We start from the raw sequence: 20,397 nt of genomic DNA, 5'->3' as shown, positions 1-20,397 counted from the left end.
CTAACTGCAACGGGAGCCGCACTAATTAACCGAAGACGATCGACAGCATCGCCTGGCCCAGCAGCAACCTCCGCCGCATCCCTGCCTCAGTTGTGTAAGCAGAACTTGTACGAAATGTCAGCGCAACAAATTTCAATTAGTTCACGCTTCACTTATTAGGCGGCGGAGGCTCACTCATAAAAAGAAAGTGCCGCCCGGCCCGCCTCTCTTGAGAGAGGCTGTCCTATTTGGAATCCAATCCAGCTCCCCCCAATTCCCATGTCGCCCTGCTCTGCGCGCTGCCAATGGGCCGCAGCATGAGCGATGCAAGTTGGAGGCTTGCATCGCGCAGTTGGAAGCTGCGGCAACATAATTAATTTGTACAACATTGTGTTGTAAAATGCTGATTGCGACTTTAATTAGGCACAGGGTCGCGTATTAAGCGGCCACCCAAAGCACTTAAGTGCAGCCTTTGGGAATCGACTCTCGGCCGATGCAAATGTATCTGCCCTGCGACGAGCTGTGAATGGAGGCAAAGGTTTAATTTGATGCCCGTCCAAGTGGAATGTCGCGCTATTTTCAGGTCTTGCCAGCTAAGCAGCTCCGATTACATGTTTTCTGTCATAGATTAGCCGCGGCACAGCCCATTCCATTCCCTCTTGTCTCTTCTCTGGGCGTTTTACTTGCGGTAGCGCACATAATTTCACACTCCCTGCCAGACGCCTCGAGTACTCGCTCGGCTCTCCGCTACTGTTGAGCATCTGTTGATTTTGTGACAGCAGCTTCTTTCCAACTGTGCGACAGAGCAGTGTTTGCCCGCCCTCAACAGCGGCGTGCCTCAGTCCCAGCATCTCGCGCAACTCCTGCCTTCAGCTGGTCGCGGCTAAACTGCATATTACTTATGCCACAATGATTTAGTGTGACGCGTGACAGATTTACAAGTTGCATTTACCGCATTAATTTATCATAAATATCGTTTAAAGGCATCCACGCCAAGCCACAACACATAAATAGCAGCTCCGATTTAGATACGGCGCCAATTGAATATTCAAATGGAATTTCTACAAATCTTATTGTTTATAGAATAAAATATTTAAAATACATAGTAGAGATCTGACTGTAATTAATAAATGTGATAAAAATAAGTTTACATCTGATATTATAGACAAAACGGTTTTTATCTAAGAGAAGAGAAGAGAATTAAACTAGAAATCATTAATCGCATGCTCACAGCCTGCTATAAATGTCAAATTTTTAAAGGCTTAATTTGATTGCGAGTTATAGTCATCGGCTGACCGGATATATGTATATTATATAGCTGCATGTCAGCTTTTAATTGACACCTCAGAATGCGGCTGGTCGGCAAGGAGACAATTGCCAGCTGCACATATGTTGGCATTTCCTGTCTTGGGTCCGCGTAAGGGCGCACCTCTAATTGCGCCTAGCCTGCAGCTAGTGCAGCTAGCTGTATCGCCATGCTCAGTACACTTGGGGCTGGCCTTTATTTTGTGCATAATTATGGCGAGGCGTTGACACAAATATCGCTTGCAGGCCAGCGAAACGAGTATTCGAGAATAATTTGCGCAGCTAATTAGGATACAGCTGATTATAATGTCTTTATGACTTTTTAATGTAGTTTTATACATTTAACATGGACCTTGTCACATTCAACAACAATGTTGCCGTCGCATATTTCGCATGTCAAATTTATTCAAATTCGCTTGCTTTTCATATCGAAATTTGTAATTTATGGACGGCTCGGCCAACTGATGCCCCTCTGATTGGTGATAAAATCTGAGACACACTTGTGCATCTATGCCTGAATCAATTTTATTGTGAAAACTCAAGCAGATAGCGATAAGGTTCTGGTTCTGGTTGTGCTTCTCTTTCTGCATTTTTATGAGCCATGAAATTAATTTACGATTACGACAATTTACATTTTTAAAATGACACTAAAAATATGTTAACAACTCGTCTGCCGACTGCCGACTGCCGACGCGTCGCCGCATTGTCGCAACGAAAGTGTTAAAAAGACTTCGCTCAGCCACAAATGTGGCCTGCGATTTATGATAGAAACATCGTCTCATTTGATGCTGTTGTTCCCTTCTGCAGCTTGACACATTGTTCCCGTTCGTTATTGAAGTGTTGAGTTTATGTTTCATATTTTGTCTAAAGTCATTTAATTTCTATAAAAAGGGCAGCCCCAAGCTTTTGGGGCGCATCTTGACACATGACACTGACATTTATGCAGCATTGGCAGCCCAACTCATTCCCATTCCCATTCCCATTCCCTTTCACAGTCACAGTCACATTCAAAGTCACGGCCTATTGGCAGCACGTTGTGTTGGCAGACAACAAGTTTTAGGGTGCTGTTACTTTATGAACTTATTAAAGGAAGTTGTTTGCTTTTTATTGTCGTAAAAAGTGAAACATAAATTTGAATGACAAGCGAAAGCAGAAACTCAGGTGAATATCAAGACTGATTAAGTTGGAAAGTTTCGTATAATATGAGGTAATAGCTGGCGAAGAGTCGAGGCGGACATAACTCACATTAAAATATCCTCAGCCTTTGATGCGCTTAAACCTATATTAATTGAAGTAAACAAATGAAATCTTATACTAATATCCCAGCAAATTCAATCAAGTTTTAATTATGTTCAAGGCAATAAAGTTTCTTTCATTATTAATTGACAATTAAATGATAAATCTTAATACAAATTACAGTAGCAGTAAAGCTAATAAGCTCGAATTACTTGCAGCTCAATAAGCTTTCCCGTTTCTGAAATCACATACTTAATATTTATTTACCTCACTGAGCCATTCACACCTTTGGGACATTAACAATGCCTCTTGATGATAGCCAATCATTAATACAGATGCCTTTCATAATAACAGTTCAGCTGCTGCCGAAGCTTTGTTTATGTGTGATTTGAAAATGTATTATTTATGGCACTGGACAGTGCCCATGAGAGGCAGTCGGCCAAAAGGCAATTGAGTTTTCGACTAACGTGAGTTGTCAAATGCACAAATAAACAAATCATGAAACCAAATGATGGAACGTCATCAACTCTATTGAGGGAGCTGCTGCGACTGGGCTGCCGAGAGCCTGCCGAGCTTTCGATTCAGCTCAGGCAGTCAGGCGGGAAGTCAAACAAGGCGAGCAGCCGACTCAAAATCTAAATCCTGACGTGCAACAATGAAGGCGACTTTTCGCTTTTGTACATTGTTGCCAGTACACAATATTTGTAAGGATTATTGTGGTTGTTGTTGTTGTTGTTGCGGTGGCTGTGGCTGTTGACTGTTGGCTGTTGTTTTTGTAGTGCCTGCCCGCATGGCTGCCTGCTTTTGTTGCCGCATTGGCTTTAAATGGATTTTTTTAGCGCAGCGCCTCACATTATTTTTATTTTCAACACTTTTTGTGGCGCTGCTTTGCACGGAGAAAAAAGAGCTGAACACGAAAACATTCATGAAATATGCATTATGCAATCTAAGCTCGTGTGAGCATTGCTAAATATTTTATGCGCATGTATTGTGCAGCACACAGATACAGATACACACACTCATACATGCAGACAAAAGTATTTTATTTATATTGGTAGTTTATTGCTTTGTTTTGCAGCTGAGTGTATGTGTGTGCGTGTGTGAGTGTGTGCAGTTGTCTGTCTGTGTGCTCTTAATCATTAATTTCACAGCCAAAAACAAATTAACAAATTTCTTAATGCCAAAAATATTCCACGCTTGAGCGAAGACAAATGGGCTGAGCTCTGCTCCCTTCATACTCAAACTAAAATATATGCCAAAGTAAAATAATAATCAAATATTTAAGACGCTTTTAAATAACATGTGCCGTTTAACACATTGAGCTCTGCATATTTGTTCTTGACTTTTTTCTCTACTTAAATTTGTGAATGCTTTTGTTTTTCGTCGTGCGGCACCCAACACATTCATAAATTTCAACTTAAATTGCGCGCGCAGTAAAAAATGTGCCGCACTTGCTGCATCTCTTTCTGGCGCTCTCTTTCACTGCATCTTTCTCTCTTTCCATGCGCCGCCTACTTAGCGCCGCCACTGTGGGTGGCTGACTTCCTCTCTCTCTCTCTATGTGTCTATCTGCGTCTCTCTCGCACTTTCTCCCTCTCTCTTTCTCTCCCGTTCCTCTTGCTGAGTTTGCCAATTAGCATTTGTGTGCTCTGTGTGTTGCGGGTTGCTGTGGCTGTTGCGCGTAGTTTATTTTGATTTGCCTAAGCAGTCGGCTTCAAAATGAATTAATTTCAGATTTCGAAACGATTAAATTATGAGCAAAATGTTGCTGCCCGTTGCTCTTTGATCTGCTGCCAAATGTCGCAGGCCCCCATAATGTGTGTTTCTGTTTTTCATCTTATTTTTATTGTGGTATGACTGTTGCTGTCTTCTCATTTTATTCATTCGTGTTTCATTGTGGCGTTGTGCATGCCTCGTTTACGGCCTTTTAATGAGCATTATGTGCCTTTAATTTATGTCTCAATTTTGCGCAGATTAAAAGTCTTTATTTTCGCATTTGATTTGCGTATTGTTTTTACATATAACATATAGGAAATGGCTTCGAGTTGTATATTTTGATATGAATTATGCTTATATTGTATATTTGCAGAGATTCTTTTGTGGTGTAGCTTGTTGTTTATCAGTTCGCCAAGCCGAAATGCAAATTTATTTCGTAATTGAGCCTGAAGTACTTAGGATATCATGAGCAAACAAAGTTTGTTAAGCAGCTGCAGCAGCAGCATTCAGGCGTAGAAGCCCACGCATATATATATTGTATATATAGAAAACTACAAATGCTCGAAGAACTTGTCGTAATGTTCTGGCAACAAGAGCTTTATTAGAAAAACGCCCTCTCTCAGCACACAGCTGTCAACGCTCGAGCACAGCGACCTACGCCCTCCTCCATGTTAGCATCGCAGCCAAGCCATGCAGTCAGCACAGCAGACTTAATATCTAAAGCAATTTACAGTTATGAAAATAAGAGACATATCCGCAAAACGACAAGCGCAGCAACAGCAGCAGCAGCCACCGCAACAACAATGGAACGAGGCGAGAAACTTCTGCTAACGAAGTAAGTACCCTCGAGGACACTTAAGCGTGCGACCCCAAACTCAGACTCGCCAGCTCGGGCAAGGCGGGCGGGCATAATGTCGCCAACATTTTCCGAAATTACACACAAATGGCCAAATAAAAGGTGCAAAAGTCTGCAATAGTTCCATGGGCCACAGCGAGAGTGCTGGCTGGGCAACAAGCGCTCACACTTATTCTCTGTCCCTCTCTCTCGCTCTTTCACTCAGCGCTTGAGCGAGTGAGTGCTGCTGGCGGCCATATTGGAAAAAGTCACTTGACAAACTGAGCGCATGGCGAGCCTCTCAATTTTGAGCACTTACTGCACAGTCAGCTGAGCGACGCTCATTGGCTGTCAGCGCGACCAGGCGCTAGGGGCGTGGCCACAGAGTGCCTTTGAGTGAGTTTCGCATAATGAGAGCCAGTGAGAGGGCGCCTGCGCTGAGAGCGGCGTGGGGGGCTGCGGTTCATGCGGATGCCAGAGTGTGGCCGACGAAATGAGGGTTAAATCGCGTGCATAATTTAGCAGTTCATTTCCTTCATTTGAGTGCAATGCTCAGACGTGCGCGGCTCAGCTTCATGCAAAGCTCTTGTCGCTATGTGCGTGCTGGGTATGCGAGAGTGCGAGTGTGTGTGTTGGTGTGTGTGGGCGCTGGCGCAGTGGCAGCGTGGCAAATATCTACTGTCGTTTACCGCTACAATGACAAGCATTTATGGCAATTAACACTTTAGCTGTTTATATGCTGCTTCCTCTGCTGCTGCTTCTGTTTCTGTTTCTGCGACAGCGACAGCGACAGCGACAGCGCAAGCGCTTGTTGTTGCTATTGCTGGTGCTGCCTCTGCTGCTGTTGCTTAAGTGTGTCAGCCATTAGCGCACCACCCACAAAACAACACCAACACGAGGACGAAGCGGGCATTCATTTGCCTAAAATCTAATTGCATTTCATGCAAATCACGTCGTCGGACCCACTTAGCGCCTTTTTTAGAAGCTGCGCTCGCCATTTTGCCCATTTCGCCTGGTCATGTCCAGCCATTTCGCTTTGCGTTTAGTGCAAATTCAATATCGTGCATAATTAATTTGCAATTAGCACGTTTCTGTTTTTGTTTTCATTTCACAAGCTCCGCGCACCGCTCACCGCGCGCAGCATGCAAATTTTCTAATTACAAGCTGAATGCAAACTAGTGTTGGGCATCTAGACGCTTGCCCGTCCTGACACATAAGCCGGCGGCAATCTGGCCAGCGTTTCGGTTTTCGCACGTACGAAACCCAGTCAAATGCGTTGGCATTTCAAATGAGCTGCAAATTGATGGAGGAATTAGCGCAGCATATTTAATTTGCCTGTAAATGCTCCAGGCAACAGCACCATCATTGATCCTCGATCAAAAGACCTTCACAGATGTATTTCATACATGCCTATATGCATATGTATGACTTTATGATAAGCTACCCAAAATACTTTTACATAGTTTATAAGAAGAAGAAGAAGTAACCCAAGTCAGTCAGTTAAGTCAGTCTAATAAATTATTATTAAATAATTCGTTTATTGAGAGTGATAAAATATAAATTAATAAACAGCTAAAGGTAGCTTTTGGCAATTTTTGAAAAGTTTTCAGCAAGCTGCCTTTAAATATTGATTATTTTTTACAATTTATTTGTATTTACTATATCTATATTATTTATAATTTTCGTCAGCTAATAGTCGGCAATGGAGGCTTTCAAATATTTATTAAAGGCTCGTATGCTTATTTACAAAAATGCAGCTATAAATCCTTTAACCGCAAAGCCATAGGCAATTAATTGGAAAACCGTAATCAAAATTGCAATAAGCTTAGTCAACACACAGCTGCTGCTGCTCGGTAGCTGCGTGGCTCGATAAGCCACTCCCATCGCCCTGGCAGCTGGGATGGCTCAACTGGCTGACTAATTTATGTATTAACTTTGAACGCTCATTAGTTTAATTAGTCAAACAAATTAACGTGGGGCGCTCGGCAAGTGGAGTGCAAACAGCAAAATGGCCGAATAAACAGAGAGGCCGAGCATAGGAGTGCGAGTGCGGAGAGCCATTCACCGTCTGGCATCTCGCTCGCACCTGGACAGTGCACGTCATTAAATATACAAATACTCAAATATTCAACAAATCCGTACAATTTAGGCTCGCGAAAATTGCAGAAAATTGCGCATAAGCGAAACCCGCGAATAAATGGAAAATAATTCAATTAGCGCATAATTACGCGTCTGACCACAATTGTAATTTTTTAATTGCGCTTGTCGCGAGGTCAGCAGCTTTTAGCCGATTATCGATTTTCCTTATGCACATTCGCCTTTTAATTAGCTGTAAATCTTTCGAGAGCTTGTTGAAAGCCATTGCAAAGGGCGTAAGTGGGGCCGAGACGCAACTACTGCCTTTGCATGCACTATTTATTTTAACAAGAGCTGCTCATTTAATACTTATTTTCACTAATTAAATGAGCGAATGAGATGGCAACATTCTGGCTACAGTCCAAAAGAGACAGCAAGCGAAGGAGACAAAGACAGAGAGAAAGTGATACGTCTGCAGCTGTGGGCAACGTCAGACATTTTTCGCGCAAAGTTTCATGTCTATGTAAACAGCGGCTTGTGTGTGTCTGGCGGGCCGCCCAAATCGTTCTCTCTGTGCGTTTGTGTGTGGCATACATAGCAGTTTACACACACACACACACACATGGACAGTGAAATGTCGCCCTCGCACATAGCGAGTATGCATCGTCTGTTTGGGCGCACTTAAATAATGAATAATGACGAGACAGGCAATTAAAATAATTTGCGGTTTTACCGTGCGTATGCGCATCATTTAATTTTGCATGTAAAAGGGTAAAGCGCTTAATACACTGTCACAAAATGTCGTGTATATTGTAAACGCAACTGCTGTAGTCTACTTTCTGGCTACGCTTGGTCAGCGAAGCATCAAAAGCTGCTTAGCTCGTTGGCTTGTCAAGTAAACTGAGCAAAACGCACAGCCAATTTGCACAGTGCACACACACACACACACACACGTACACACACATGTATATCACACACTCAGCTTCATCAATGGACCAATTACAGCGCTGAGCTTCCGCGCTGGTGTTGGTAACAAGCATCTTAAAAGTAATTAAAACGAAAATGGCATAACAAGCTGCTCATTAAGAATGCCATCTCCCCTCATTTTGTGGTTAATTATAGAGGAGCGAAGCCGAGCAGCGCTAACGAGCGCCCAGCTCCGTTGGCGTTGGCCCCGCAAAAAAACCTTAAGCAACGACAAAGTCAACGAAAGAAAAACATGCCTCAAAATGCCGACAGCCGACAAGTCGCCTGAGAGCCGACGAGCACATACAGGGAAGATCGGACTATGGGCAACTGTGTGGAGGGCATGCCGTTGAAGTTCATTAAGCAGCATCCTCGCTGTCCTGCGTCCACTTAACGATGTCACTTATACGCCCCATTGTGCGCTCAAACCAACTACCATGAACACGGCCACTAACCAACCAGGCTATCAGCAGGCTATCCACTTAGCTCCTTCTTTCTCTCTCTTTACATATGCATATCTCATTCTTTCTTTATCTCACTCGTTCTCCATCTCGCTCACTCTCTCCTTCGCCCACTCCCACTGCATGGCCATGTGGGTCGCTGCTACGATGCGTATAAACCGCAAATTGGATGCGATATTAAATTGTCTGTGCAAAGCGCATATAAATTTTTGTTCAATTTAAACCATTCTGTAAACTGAGCATCGAAACTCCCACACACATATAGAAAGAGAGTAAAACAGACAGAGAAAGAGCGAGTGAGTACGAGAAAGGACCAGCCGGAAAGAGAGTCGAACAAACATGAGTGGAGGCGACCGATGCTGTCTTCCTCTGAAATCTTTGAGTTGTACAAGGAAAAAGTATCAACTAACGTGGGCCACAGTCAAAAGTTGAGGAATTGACTTAAAGTCTGTAAGCTGGTTGTTAAAGCCGACAATTGTTACTTACTATTATTAACAACTAATTAACAAAATGATTAGCCACTAAAATGAACCTCATATTCAATTAGGCATTTTAAAAATTGGCAAGCAGAATTCCTTTGCTGGCGGCTGCTGCTGGCATTGGTTGTGTTCGGCTGCCAGCCACAAGAGCAGAAGCATTCATGCATATATGACTAAGAGCAAACCAGGCATAAGCAAGGCAACAACAACACAAAAAGCATGTGAAACAGCGCACATTTGAAATATAAAAAGCTGAGATCCATTTCGGAGCCAACGGAGCGCATAAGCAAACAATTTTTGCGCTAAATAATTTGACAATTACTCACATCCTCGAGCGCATATTTGGATGGCAATTGAACAGAGTGAGGGGCGAGCAAGCCAATGCAAAAACTGTGCAAAGCTGGGCAGCAGCTTATAATCGTGTGTGTGCGAAAGAGAATGAGAGATTGAGTTGGCTGAAGGCAGCCCTATGAGAGCAAGATAGCTGGCGTATGTCGTCACTTGGTTGCCTTGCTCAATGCTCCAAGACCTAGGAACAGACCATTACGCTTGCTAACGAGGACAACGCAAATTAAATCATTAGATGCTAGTCGAGATTAGGTCCTGCCGGCGTATAGTAAAAGGAGGAGCCAGTCCACTCAAAACACAACTCACTCAAACCGTCAGCTGGGGGCGTGTGCAGCGTGCAAAGAGAGCAGCCGCAGCAGAGAATAAGAGCGCAATGCCGAGCCACTCAAAGCAACCACCACCACCAAGCATCAGCAGCCAGCAACCAGCAACACGACAGCGAGAACGACAGACGCCGCAACAGATTTGTTCACTTTCCATTTAGTTGACTTGCCACGGGCCAGCGGCAGCCACAGCATCTGGACTATCGCGCGACTCAAGACTCACTCGACAGCGACAACGACAGCGAGCGGGCAGCAACCCTCAAATAGTGTCGAGCAATACTATTGACATTACCATTACCATTTCCATTTCCGTTTCAGCCCCGGCTGCGAGCAGAGTGTCGCACGCGCGGATTACGCTCAAAAGCAATGCGATAAGCGTAAATGTACAACAACAACGAGAACAACTAATAGCATCAGCAGCATCAGCTACACATATTGAGAGATACGCGCCGGCATCAGTGACAGTCAATTGGCTGCAATCAAGGTGACAACACCACGCCGCGGCAAGCGAACAGAGCAAGTGAAGTCAATTAAAGTGAATAGACAGTGCACAAGTGAACTCTTCTAGTGTTGTGAAGTGCCAAGAGACAAGTGCAGCAAGCGATATGGTGATGCTGCAGTCACCAGTGCAAAAGCCTAGCGATAGCATCGGGGCACAGCCCACGGCCGTCGGCGGTCTGATGAGCCCCAACTCGAATCCCGATTCGCCCAAATCAAACACCTCGCCCGACCTGGCGAATGTGGGCAGCAATGTGAGCGCCGAGCTAGTCTCTGTGTCCAGCAATGCCACCACTGCAACCACATCCATTAGCACGCCAGTAGCCAAGTTACCCAAGTTTATAATTGCTGCCAGTGGACAGGCTGCCAAGCAGGAGCAGGACCTGCGCTACTCCATTGAGCGGTTGAAGCAAATGAGCAGCGAATCTGGAATGCTCAGTCGCCTAACTCCCACACAGGAAGATGCTGAGAAAGAGAAGACTAATAACAATAATAACAACAATTTGGCCAACAACAACAAGAATAACTTGCGCCGCTCACAGTCACCGCCAGCGGGCGTCGGTGTCTTCCCTTTGCCGGCGCAACAGCGCAAGCTACTGGAGCTGAGCGCCGTGCGCCACTTGGCACGACCGGAGCCATTGCAACATCCACATGCCGCATTACTGCAGCAGCATCCGCACCTGCTGCAGAACCCTCAGTTTCTAGCCGCTGCCGCTCAGCACCACCATCAGCAGCAGCAGCAGCAGCAGCAACACATGCACCACCATCATCACCATTCTGCACATTCACATCCACATCATGCAGCAGCCGCTGTGTTTCATCTGCGTGCCCCTGCAGCTATATCCAATGGCAGCAACACCACTGCACCACCATCGCCTGCCACATCGCCTTTGTCGCCGCCCACATCACCCAGCACTGGCACAGCCACAGGCACAGGCGTGGGCAACAGCCAAACGACACATTCCGAGCCGCAAAGGGAGTCGCCCTTGGCAGCACCAGCAAATCCTTCACATTCAGCGCTGGTAGCGCCGCCACAGAATCTACAGCTACCTCCACCGCCGCCACAGACAATGTCGACGGCGACAATGCAGCTGCACTTGGGTACTGGCCCGCATACAGTGATGGGCAGCATTAGTCCCACGTCCGCCAATGACATGGATCTGGAGCGCATTAAGCTGGTGGCAGCGGTTGCCGCGCGCTCCACTCAAAGCCAAGCTCCCAGCACATCCACCGCCGCCTCGACTAGCTCCTCCTCCGCCTCGCCCACTGGCCGCGACTTAAGTGATTACGGTTTCAGAATACAGCTGGGCGGTCTGGCAGCAGCGGCAGCAGCTGCGGCAGCCACCTCTCGCCAGATTGCGGCCGCTAGTTATGCGCGCAGCGACACAAGCGAAGAGCTCAACGTCGATGGCAACGATGAGGACAGTAACGATGGCTCCGGATCCCACAGCACGCCGTCGGTAAGTCTTGCGCTTGACATTGACTGTTTGCCCTTCTTTCCATGCTCAGATTTGCTGTCCTTTCTCTGCATCCGCTTTTAAATCAGGTCTGCCCCGTGGACCTGACACGCTCTGTGCCGAATAGTGCGAATAGTGCGAGCACTGCATCCACCAGTGGAGCTAGCGACAGAGAGGCAACCAAGCGCCTCGCCTTCTCCGTGGAGAACATTTTAGATCCCAATAAGTTCACAGGCAACAAACTGCCAGCGACAGCGCCACCTTTCGGGCATCCGCGTCAGTGGACCTACGATCGAGATGAGGAAATGCACGATCATCTGGACGACGAACACAGCGAAGATATGTCTGGTAAGTGTCTGCTAAATGTAGCTCAATAACTGCGCCTTTAGAGCCAGACCCTGCAACATTGTTGCTGTGTGCTTTGATTGGATTCTGGTACATGCCGGGTGGCACAGCATCCCGCCTAACATTTACATCTTACATCCGTATTCTCCTCTTTGTACCATCGGACAGGGCAGAGGAAGCAGCAAAACGTTTTCACCTCCACTTGTTATTCCAAACTGCCAACTTTATTCGAGCGTCTTTTTTTTAGTCCACATGGCGCTGTGCAATTGTGTGGGTGGGCTGGGCTGTGGGCTGGGTTGTATTTAAACTGCCGCCTGTAGCTTTTGGTATGTTTTGATTTTGATTTTGTTTTTTTTTTTGTGCAACCACTTCACACACTTCCGGGCACACACTCGCAGAAGGTAAGGCAAAGTTGCCATTTTGAACGAGCAGAGATTTTGTGTTGCCTGTTTTCATCCGTAAGTCACGTAGACCCAGGGTGTATGTGTGTCTGTTGGTACTATGAGAGCAGTGTTATATGTATATATATGCATCGGGTATATTCGCCGGGTAAACAAATGTGCCAACAATGCCAGGGAGGAATAAAACTTGTTTAGACTGAAATCTGCACTCATATTCAAGTGGGGATTTTGCCTGGAATTTGTTTTAATTGATTGATTGATGTTTTAATTGGGAAAAGCAATTGCTGTGTGGAATTTTACGATATTTCTTTTTGCCAGCCTTTGTGCTGCCCGTGTGTTGGGCTGCTCTCATTTTAATTTTTTATTTTCCTTCAATTTTTTTCCTTTTGCTAGCTGTTAGCTAACATTTTGCTGAAAATTAATTGATTTTCATGCTTCGCTTCTTGCAAAGAAATTTCTCAAATAAAAATTTGCAAATTTGATTGAAGTTGTGTGGTAAACTTGGCAATAGGATCTGTGGGGGAGCACAGCAGCACCAGACCAGAACTGCTAAGCTGCGGCAAAGCGCCAAAATAAACGTTGAAAACAAAGTAGATAGCACGGGACGAGGCGGCCATACGGGAAGCACTTCGTATTATGCTCCTGACGAAGGACACAGAGAAAGTTAAGTTTTGCAATTGGTGAAAAGGTTTGTTTGAACAATGGTCATAATTTGATTATGACTATGAATGGGAATTTTGGAAAAAAAGAACGATTAAGTGCTCAACTATGAGCTAAGCAAACATAAATAGCAAATCTCAAAATACTGCGCTTCTGAGAAAAAGACAAATAATAAATTCATTTAAAATTTATTTCATTTTCCTGCTTAATCGTATTAGCCTTTCGCTGAGTTAAGTGTCGAAATCTATTAAGTAGGAAATATTTTCCGACTAGCGATTAAATACAAGCAATTTAATATGAATTGGCTTCAGTCCAACTAAATGCCGAAGGTAAAGAAGAAAGAATTGGATCAACTGCTAAAGTTGCGAATATAAAAGGAGTCTTCAATAACTTTGCAAAAGTCATCCAAGCTTGCTATATAAGGGCAATAATTCTTAACGAATGTTATCATTGAATGAACATTGATGACTCGAAACTTGCAATTGTTTTTCTTTAATCAATATTGTGAGCCACAACGGGTAATAGGAACACACAGCTTGTCAGTCATTTAGCTCGACCAAAGTGCTAGTTGCACGTTCACACTCGCATTTACACTCACACCAGGCTCGCACACACACACCCACACACTCCCTGACGCAAACAAGCCACTCGCTTTATTGGCCACTTCGGTAAGCGCTTATGTACGAAATTATAAACAGAGAAAATGGCGCAGAACACAGCAGCAGCAGCAGCAGCAGCAGCAGCAGTAACAACATCATTATCAGCAACAAATTATCGGCCATTGCTGCTGCTTACTGCTTGTTGTTATTGTTGTTGTTGCTAGCTGCTTGTGTGACTGTTTGCTGTTTGTGCATTTGTGTTTGTGTTAATAAAACACAATTAGCTTCATCAATGGCGCCGGACGTGGCGGTGGCTGCTGCTGGGTGTGGCGTCGCAGTACTCGAACATAACTGCTAATAAAACAGACTGAATGGCCGCGCCAACGACCCCAAGCGGCGGCAACAACCCAACACGGCAGGTCCAGAGACCAGCAGAATAGGGGAAGCAACCAGGATAATGATGCTGGCAATGATTATGTAGCTGGTCTTGTTCGTATTCGTGTTCGTGTTCGTGTTATTGTTGTTGGCAGTTTGTTCAGGCAGTTGAAGCGTACAGAAAAGGTACAGCAGCCGTACAGACAGACGGCCTGACTGTTCGCATTACGCATACGCACTGTTTCCGTCCTGTGATTCAACGATTGTTGCCTGGTGATGCCGTAGTCATTAATTAGCAAGGTACTTAATTACCGCACATTCATTAGCCGCTTCAATGGCTCTGTCCCGAATACATACAAACATACACTCACACATTTACACCAGCACCCCCACCACTCGCACCACACTTCCAATCCCTATCAGACACTTAATTTTATGACCTGGGAGGTGCTAATGTTGCTGCTGGTCGCTTCACTTTATATTAGCGTAATTATGTGGCCTTTTGTCTTTCCAACTAATTAGATTTTATGACATCTTCATTCAACCTATCCAACCCATCCGCTCGTTTACCGTATCGGATCATACTGAATGCATTGTGTGCATGATGCTTAATAATTTACATATATTACGCATACGCTGCATTTGTCAGCGTGCAATTCTCTAAGGCGCCATTCGCTGGGGCTGGTCACTGGGCGCACAGCAATTTGCATATCATTTAAAATGCAAAACAAAACTCAGCCAAAAGCACACAACTAGCAAATGCACTAAAAGCAGCGATGAAAGCCACAATACAAAACACATACACTTACGTGTATACACAATACCGACGGGACGGGACGGGACTAAGGGCGGAGGAAATAAAAACAACATGGATAGCAGCACGGATAGCTAGGAATTTACCATATCCCCACGCACACACACACACATTCTAGTCGGCCTTATAGTCGAGCAGCACAAAAAATGCGCCCCAAAAGTCATATGAAAAAACATGCGATAACTAAGTGGGCTCACAGAGCATGGCGGGAATGTACTGGCTGGGGTTGGGTCGAATAAAATGGTTATGTGGCAACATTTAACTGTGGGTGGTCGTGCCCTGGCAGCAAGCAGCAAGGGGAGCGAGACTGCTGGCAACCAACCCCCGAGAAAGTAAAATGGCTGCGAAAACTTTTATTCTTTTCAGCACTCAATTTGGCGCTCACTCTAGCGCTCTCGTTCGCACCCATGGAAAGCGCAATGGCAATGCCAATGCATCCTTATATACTTACATATATATACATACATATATAGATATATTTATGTATGTGTGTGTGTATATAGCATACTTTGTAGTCATGTATTGGTGTATATTGCTGGTCCTGCTGCGGGTCGCAGTCCTGGCGCTCTGGGGAGCTTTGCAGATTTGTGTGCGTGTCTGTGAGTTCTGTAAAGTTAGGCGACAATTTTCGTAGTCTCGGCTCGGCTCGGCTTTTTATATCCGTCATCAGCAACTCATTTATTATTTTATGAAAATGGCAAAATGAGACGACAAATGCTCCCCGGGGCCGCATTGGCCAAGCGTATGCGATTATAATGATTGCGACAATGAAGCCTCCCGAAACCCAAGTGCTCGAACCCAAATTTAAAAGCCATTTTGTCTGTCGAGCTTGTGTATATGTATGCGTGTGTACATGTGTGTATGGTAATTAACACTCAGATTTCATAATTAAGATTATGGCTTAAAATTATACGTTGTCATGTAGACTCTTTTATGTCAGGCTTCTACTCTTACAAAGTCTACGAAAGTTGGTCTACTCTGTTCGCGACGTATTTGATATACGTCGGAGCCCATAGAAGACAGTTGAATATATTTTATATATTCCATATATATTTTACCAAGAATATCTCAACATGAAACTTATAGAGTTGACTTGCTTGCTCTTAATATAATAATTAGGGTGCAATAAATTTGGTTTCCATCTTTTCCAACTTGCTTTTGGTGTAATTTTGTCATAGAGTATCTGTATATAAGTGTGTTTATATATTAGTTTTTTCTACTATATACGAGGCTTATATTGAATGCGCCATAACACGAATAGAGAATAGAGCTTGACAAATATTGTACGTCAGATAGAATAAAAGGAAGAGTTGTAAATGTAGTGTCAAATTAAAGATTACATAGCTGAGGACATAAGCAAACTCTTATATTTGACTCAAAATAGTGAATACAGTTTAACAAGGGTGTTCCTAAAATGATGTCTTACTGTAATCCATTAAATTCTCAACTTTAATAGAAGTTACACATACAAATTATATAAAGTAGTAATTTTTATTAAAATTTTTAGCTATAATATGAAGCAGAAAATAGTCAAATATTAGGTTATATATAACATAACCCTTTAGGTAACTCTACAGCCATATGCTTGCCCGACAACAAGCATACGCCGTGTTGCACTGGCTGGACTGCTAGTTACTCTAATTAGAAAAGCGCGCCATCACACCCGCCTGTTCCTCCAGCTTGCTCCGGCTTGCGCTTATTAACCAGCTGCGGTTGCGGCTGGCTGTTTATAGGACGCAAACACCCTGTTAGAGCAGCACACAATGCACAGTGGCGCCCTCTGCCCTCAGCCTCACCCATCGTCGTTTGCAGACCTCTCGACTTTTTCGCGTCTGTTTGCCGACGCATTAAACGTCTGGTGGAGTTCCGCCTCACGGGGCAGTTAATTCAATTGACTCAAACCAATTGTGGTCAGCAGCATTCGTCGGAGCCGTTCAATGGCTATTGATGATGATATTCGGGCATCTAATGTGCCATTAATGCATATCAAAGTGGCTGCAAACACTCCACAGCCCATTACCAGTGCGACAGACGACAGGCGAGTCATTTGCATTTGAAAGGGCAGACAGACTCCACGCAACCCCTGGCAACGTTGGCGGTCAGTAAAATCGTTAAATATTAAATGAAGCGTTCATGTTAATTTTCTGTTTAATTGGCGCGCTGTCTGTGGCGCTCTGGTAGGCAGCCACGGCCAGGCTAATTACATGCAAACATGGCCAATCGTGTTGACCAATTACCAGACGTATGCATTTTGAAGCTCCGTTTGCCCTCGACAGGAGCTCCTCTCTGCTTTATGTGGGTGGAACGTTCTGAACTTATTTATCGAGCTCTCGATTCTCCTATTTTAGGCTAAGTTATATCGTTGGTTATCCCATCAATATAGCTTGGATAATAATAATTACTCAATCAGTATATCAATAATTACTTAATCAGTATCTTTATGGATACATAAGAGTCAGTTATGACTCAACTTGGTAATCAATATGCCTGCGCAGTAGACAGTGAGCATAGTTGTGACTCAGTGGACAGTGGACGGTGGACACTACGCGTTAATTGAATTTTGATTGTCGCATCACTGCAATCAATTGCCGTTCCGAACGGTTCCGCCCACATACACATGTGCGGCAACATGTGCCCAAGATTCCAATTAACTTACAATGCTGGGACCGATGCGTAGTGATTGATTTCCGTTTGCAAATCGCGTCTGACCCTTAGGGCATATTGATTGATGAATCTCTTGGCATATGCAAAAAAAACTATCTTGTATTTCAACTTTTTCTCTGCTTGCGCTTGCAGCTCAGGATCTCAATGACATGGACCAGGACGACATGTGCGACGATGGCAGCGACATAGATGATCCTAGCAGCGAAACTGATTCCAAGAAAGGTAGCAGTCGCAACGGCGATGGCAAGTCCGGGAGCGGCGGCGGTGGTGGTGGATCCAAGCCGCGAAGGGCACGAACGGCTTTCACCTACGAGCAGCTGGTTTCACTGGAGAATAAGTTCAAAACGACGCGTTATTTAAGCGTTTGCGAGCGTTTGAATTTGGCGCTTAGCCTGAGCCTGACTGAGACGCAGGTAGGCATTAGCTTTGACTGGTTCGTGGGGCTGTCGTCTGAATTGTTGTGTTTCTTTTTGGCAGGTTAAGATCTGGTTCCAGAACCGACGCACCAAATGGAAAAAACAAAATCCAGGAATGGATGTGAATAGCCCAACCCTGCCGCCGCCCGCTGGTGGTTCCTTTGGACCCGGCGCCTATGCCAGCAGCCTGCTCTATCCGCACGCCGTGCCCTATCCACCGTACGGACCCTACTTTCACCCTCTGGGCGCCCACCACTTGAGCCACTCGCACTCATAAAATTGTAAGATGCAACAGCGTTTGTTGCAAATCTTCGAAAAGCGTGCCAAGGGCACAGCCATAGACCCATAGCCAAAGCCCGGCCCAGCGGCCGACGCAATGTAAATATGAAACTGCTTTAAGTGTTATTTAGTCTCGCCTGTACATAGTTCGTGTATAATATTACAAATTGTAGCGCTTAACTACAGCCAACGAAGCCCAAAGATGTTGCAAGTCAATGTTTGACATATCTAACCGTATAGCCGTTCGTATGTAATTACTTTAACAAATTACCAATTATGAGTATGTTATTATTGTAACTAGTATGTATGAGTATGTAGCACTATGTTAGCATTTAAGTGGCAAGCAAAATCAAAAATCAAAATTGAAATCGAAGTAAATATAAAATGTGAAAAAATAAAGATTTTAAATATTACCAAAGAAAGCTCGAGCTCAAGGCTTATGAATGTGTGGATGTTTGTATGATCGGGGCGGGGGGGCAAAAAACAATTTATCGCTGTGGTGCACACACAGATAAACACAGATAAAAGGGGCAGTCCGACCGCCAGACGGACAGACAGACATACTGTAAGGACTCTCCGGCAAGCGTGTGAAATGACAGGACAACAATGCTAAGTCAAGTGTAAAATTTTAAATTTGCTTCTCATTTGCTGCGTGCAGCTCAGCCACTCAGCCACTCAGCCACTCACACGCAGACAAGGACACACGCACTCAGGACTATTCAATTATGTGGCAAACGAATACGAAATATCTTAATCCGATTTGTGTGATACAATGACGGGCATATATAGCCAAGGCGAAGTTGTCAAAACAGACAGGAGACAGGCAAATGAATAAATTCACGGGCTTCACACCTCGCGCCCATTGATATTATAACTACTCACTGGTAACACGGGCTGCGCTCCCTCTTATTGGTGGGCAGCATAATTGAAACAGAAATCCATGCATGGCCAGCTCCAGGCGCCCGCCAGGACTGATCTGAATGGGCAGACGGCTGCGGATGTGCCGTTGACATCGACTGGATGTAAACAAACAGACAAACAAAACAAGCGGAGTCACTGAGCAAGGATATGGCGGAAATCCTTTTATATCTATTACGCCACCGCTCTAGAAACGTTGAGCTCTGTGTGAAAAGCCACGCGACACGCGCCGTGTATTTCGCGTGCGTTGGCTGTAACTAAATTTCGCACATTTGATTGCATTTGCTGGCAACAACGACTCCGCCCCGAACGAGGAGGAAGGAAGCGCATAGCACACTTTCCTTCTGCCAAGGGACATTTGCATAAATAATTTATTAAAAATTTGCTTTTACATTTGTTTTAAGCTTTGCTTAAGTACTTTGCAATTAGTCGAAAATCCCATTTGACGCACACATACAGATATGCATATTATGCATGAACCCGCAGCCATGTGCGCCTGTGTGTGCGTGTGTGTGTACGTTAATTTCTGTAAATGTGAGCCAATAAATTATTCAGCTGCAGACATGCCAGCGAGTTACGCACTAAATTTTCTAAAATGCGAATGTGAGCGTACAAGCTCCATTTGCATACAATTAAATTATAATTTTAGTTGCACCAACTTGTGCTGCAACTAGAGTGTGGCTCATCCTACTCGGCCGGAACGTATTCAAAAAAACTATATTCAAATTGTGATATTTGAACATGCTTAAGAAGTTCAATAACAAAATATATTTGAACGCAAGCTCACAATTTAAGTGTAATTGTTTTTCTATATTTATTTTTATTTTTTTATATATTTATTTATATTTTCTATATTTACCATAATTAAACTTAACTGAAAAGTCTTCTTAGGCAACTTACTTCATAATGTGCAATCGATAACTGCCCCAAATTGCCCACTAAATAGCATTTATTGCAGTGTATTGAGTAGACGCCCACAAAACATCTTCTCACTGGCAAACACAGCCACGAAACGATAAATTAACGAGACGCCTGCCCACTTAAAGGAATGCTTAACCTCACACCCTGTAGCTATCGCTACCCTTACAGTTTCGCCGTCTCCGGAATGACGTACGCCCAAAACGCAAATCCAAGACAATTGCTTTCCAATGCGCGCCATAATAAAGCAAATCCCATCTCTAAGTATTTTACACCACCAACTGGCAGCCTGACAGTTGCCCACTCCAGCAACACTTCACTTGCTTCTG

General features: G+C 44.5%; 1 protein-coding gene across 1 annotated transcript; it reads left to right on the top strand.

Moving 5' to 3' along the window:
* The first annotated feature begins 9,910 nt into the window (after window positions 1-9,910).
* Window positions 9,911-18,449, top strand: LOC111601511 (homeobox protein slou). The gene is made up of 5 exons (XM_023318106.2): window positions 9,911-11,267; window positions 11,358-11,682; window positions 11,769-12,027; window positions 17,670-17,950; window positions 18,015-18,449. The coding sequence occupies exons 1-5, from the start codon at window positions 10,330-10,332 to the stop codon at window positions 18,228-18,230; spliced, it is 2,019 nt and encodes a 672-aa protein (XP_023173874.2). The 5' UTR covers window positions 9,911-10,329; the 3' UTR covers window positions 18,231-18,449.
* Window positions 18,450-20,397: the final 1,948 nt, after the last annotated feature.

This window comes from Drosophila hydei, unplaced genomic scaffold, assembly GCF_003285905.1.
Source record: "Drosophila hydei strain 15085-1641.00,03,60 unplaced genomic scaffold, DhydRS2 tig00000063-arrow-pilon, whole genome shotgun sequence".
Lineage (NCBI taxonomy): Eukaryota > Metazoa > Arthropoda > Insecta > Diptera > Drosophilidae > Drosophila > Drosophila hydei.
This window is presented reverse-complemented; position numbering and strand designations above follow the sequence as displayed.

Excerpts from the sequence above, each read along its gene's own strand:
- LOC111601511 (XM_023318106.2), top strand. The coding sequence starts at position 10,330 with ATGGTGATGCTGCAGTCACCAGTGCAAAAGCCTAGCGATAGCATCGGG. Across the intron at positions 11,268-11,357 it reads GCGCCGCCACAGAATCTACA|TCCCACGTCCGCCAATGACA; the intron begins GCTACCTCCACC and ends GGGCAGCATTAG. Across the intron at positions 11,683-11,768 it reads GATCCCACAGCACGCCGTCG|GTCTGCCCCGTGGACCTGAC; the intron begins GTAAGTCTTGCG and ends CTTTTAAATCAG.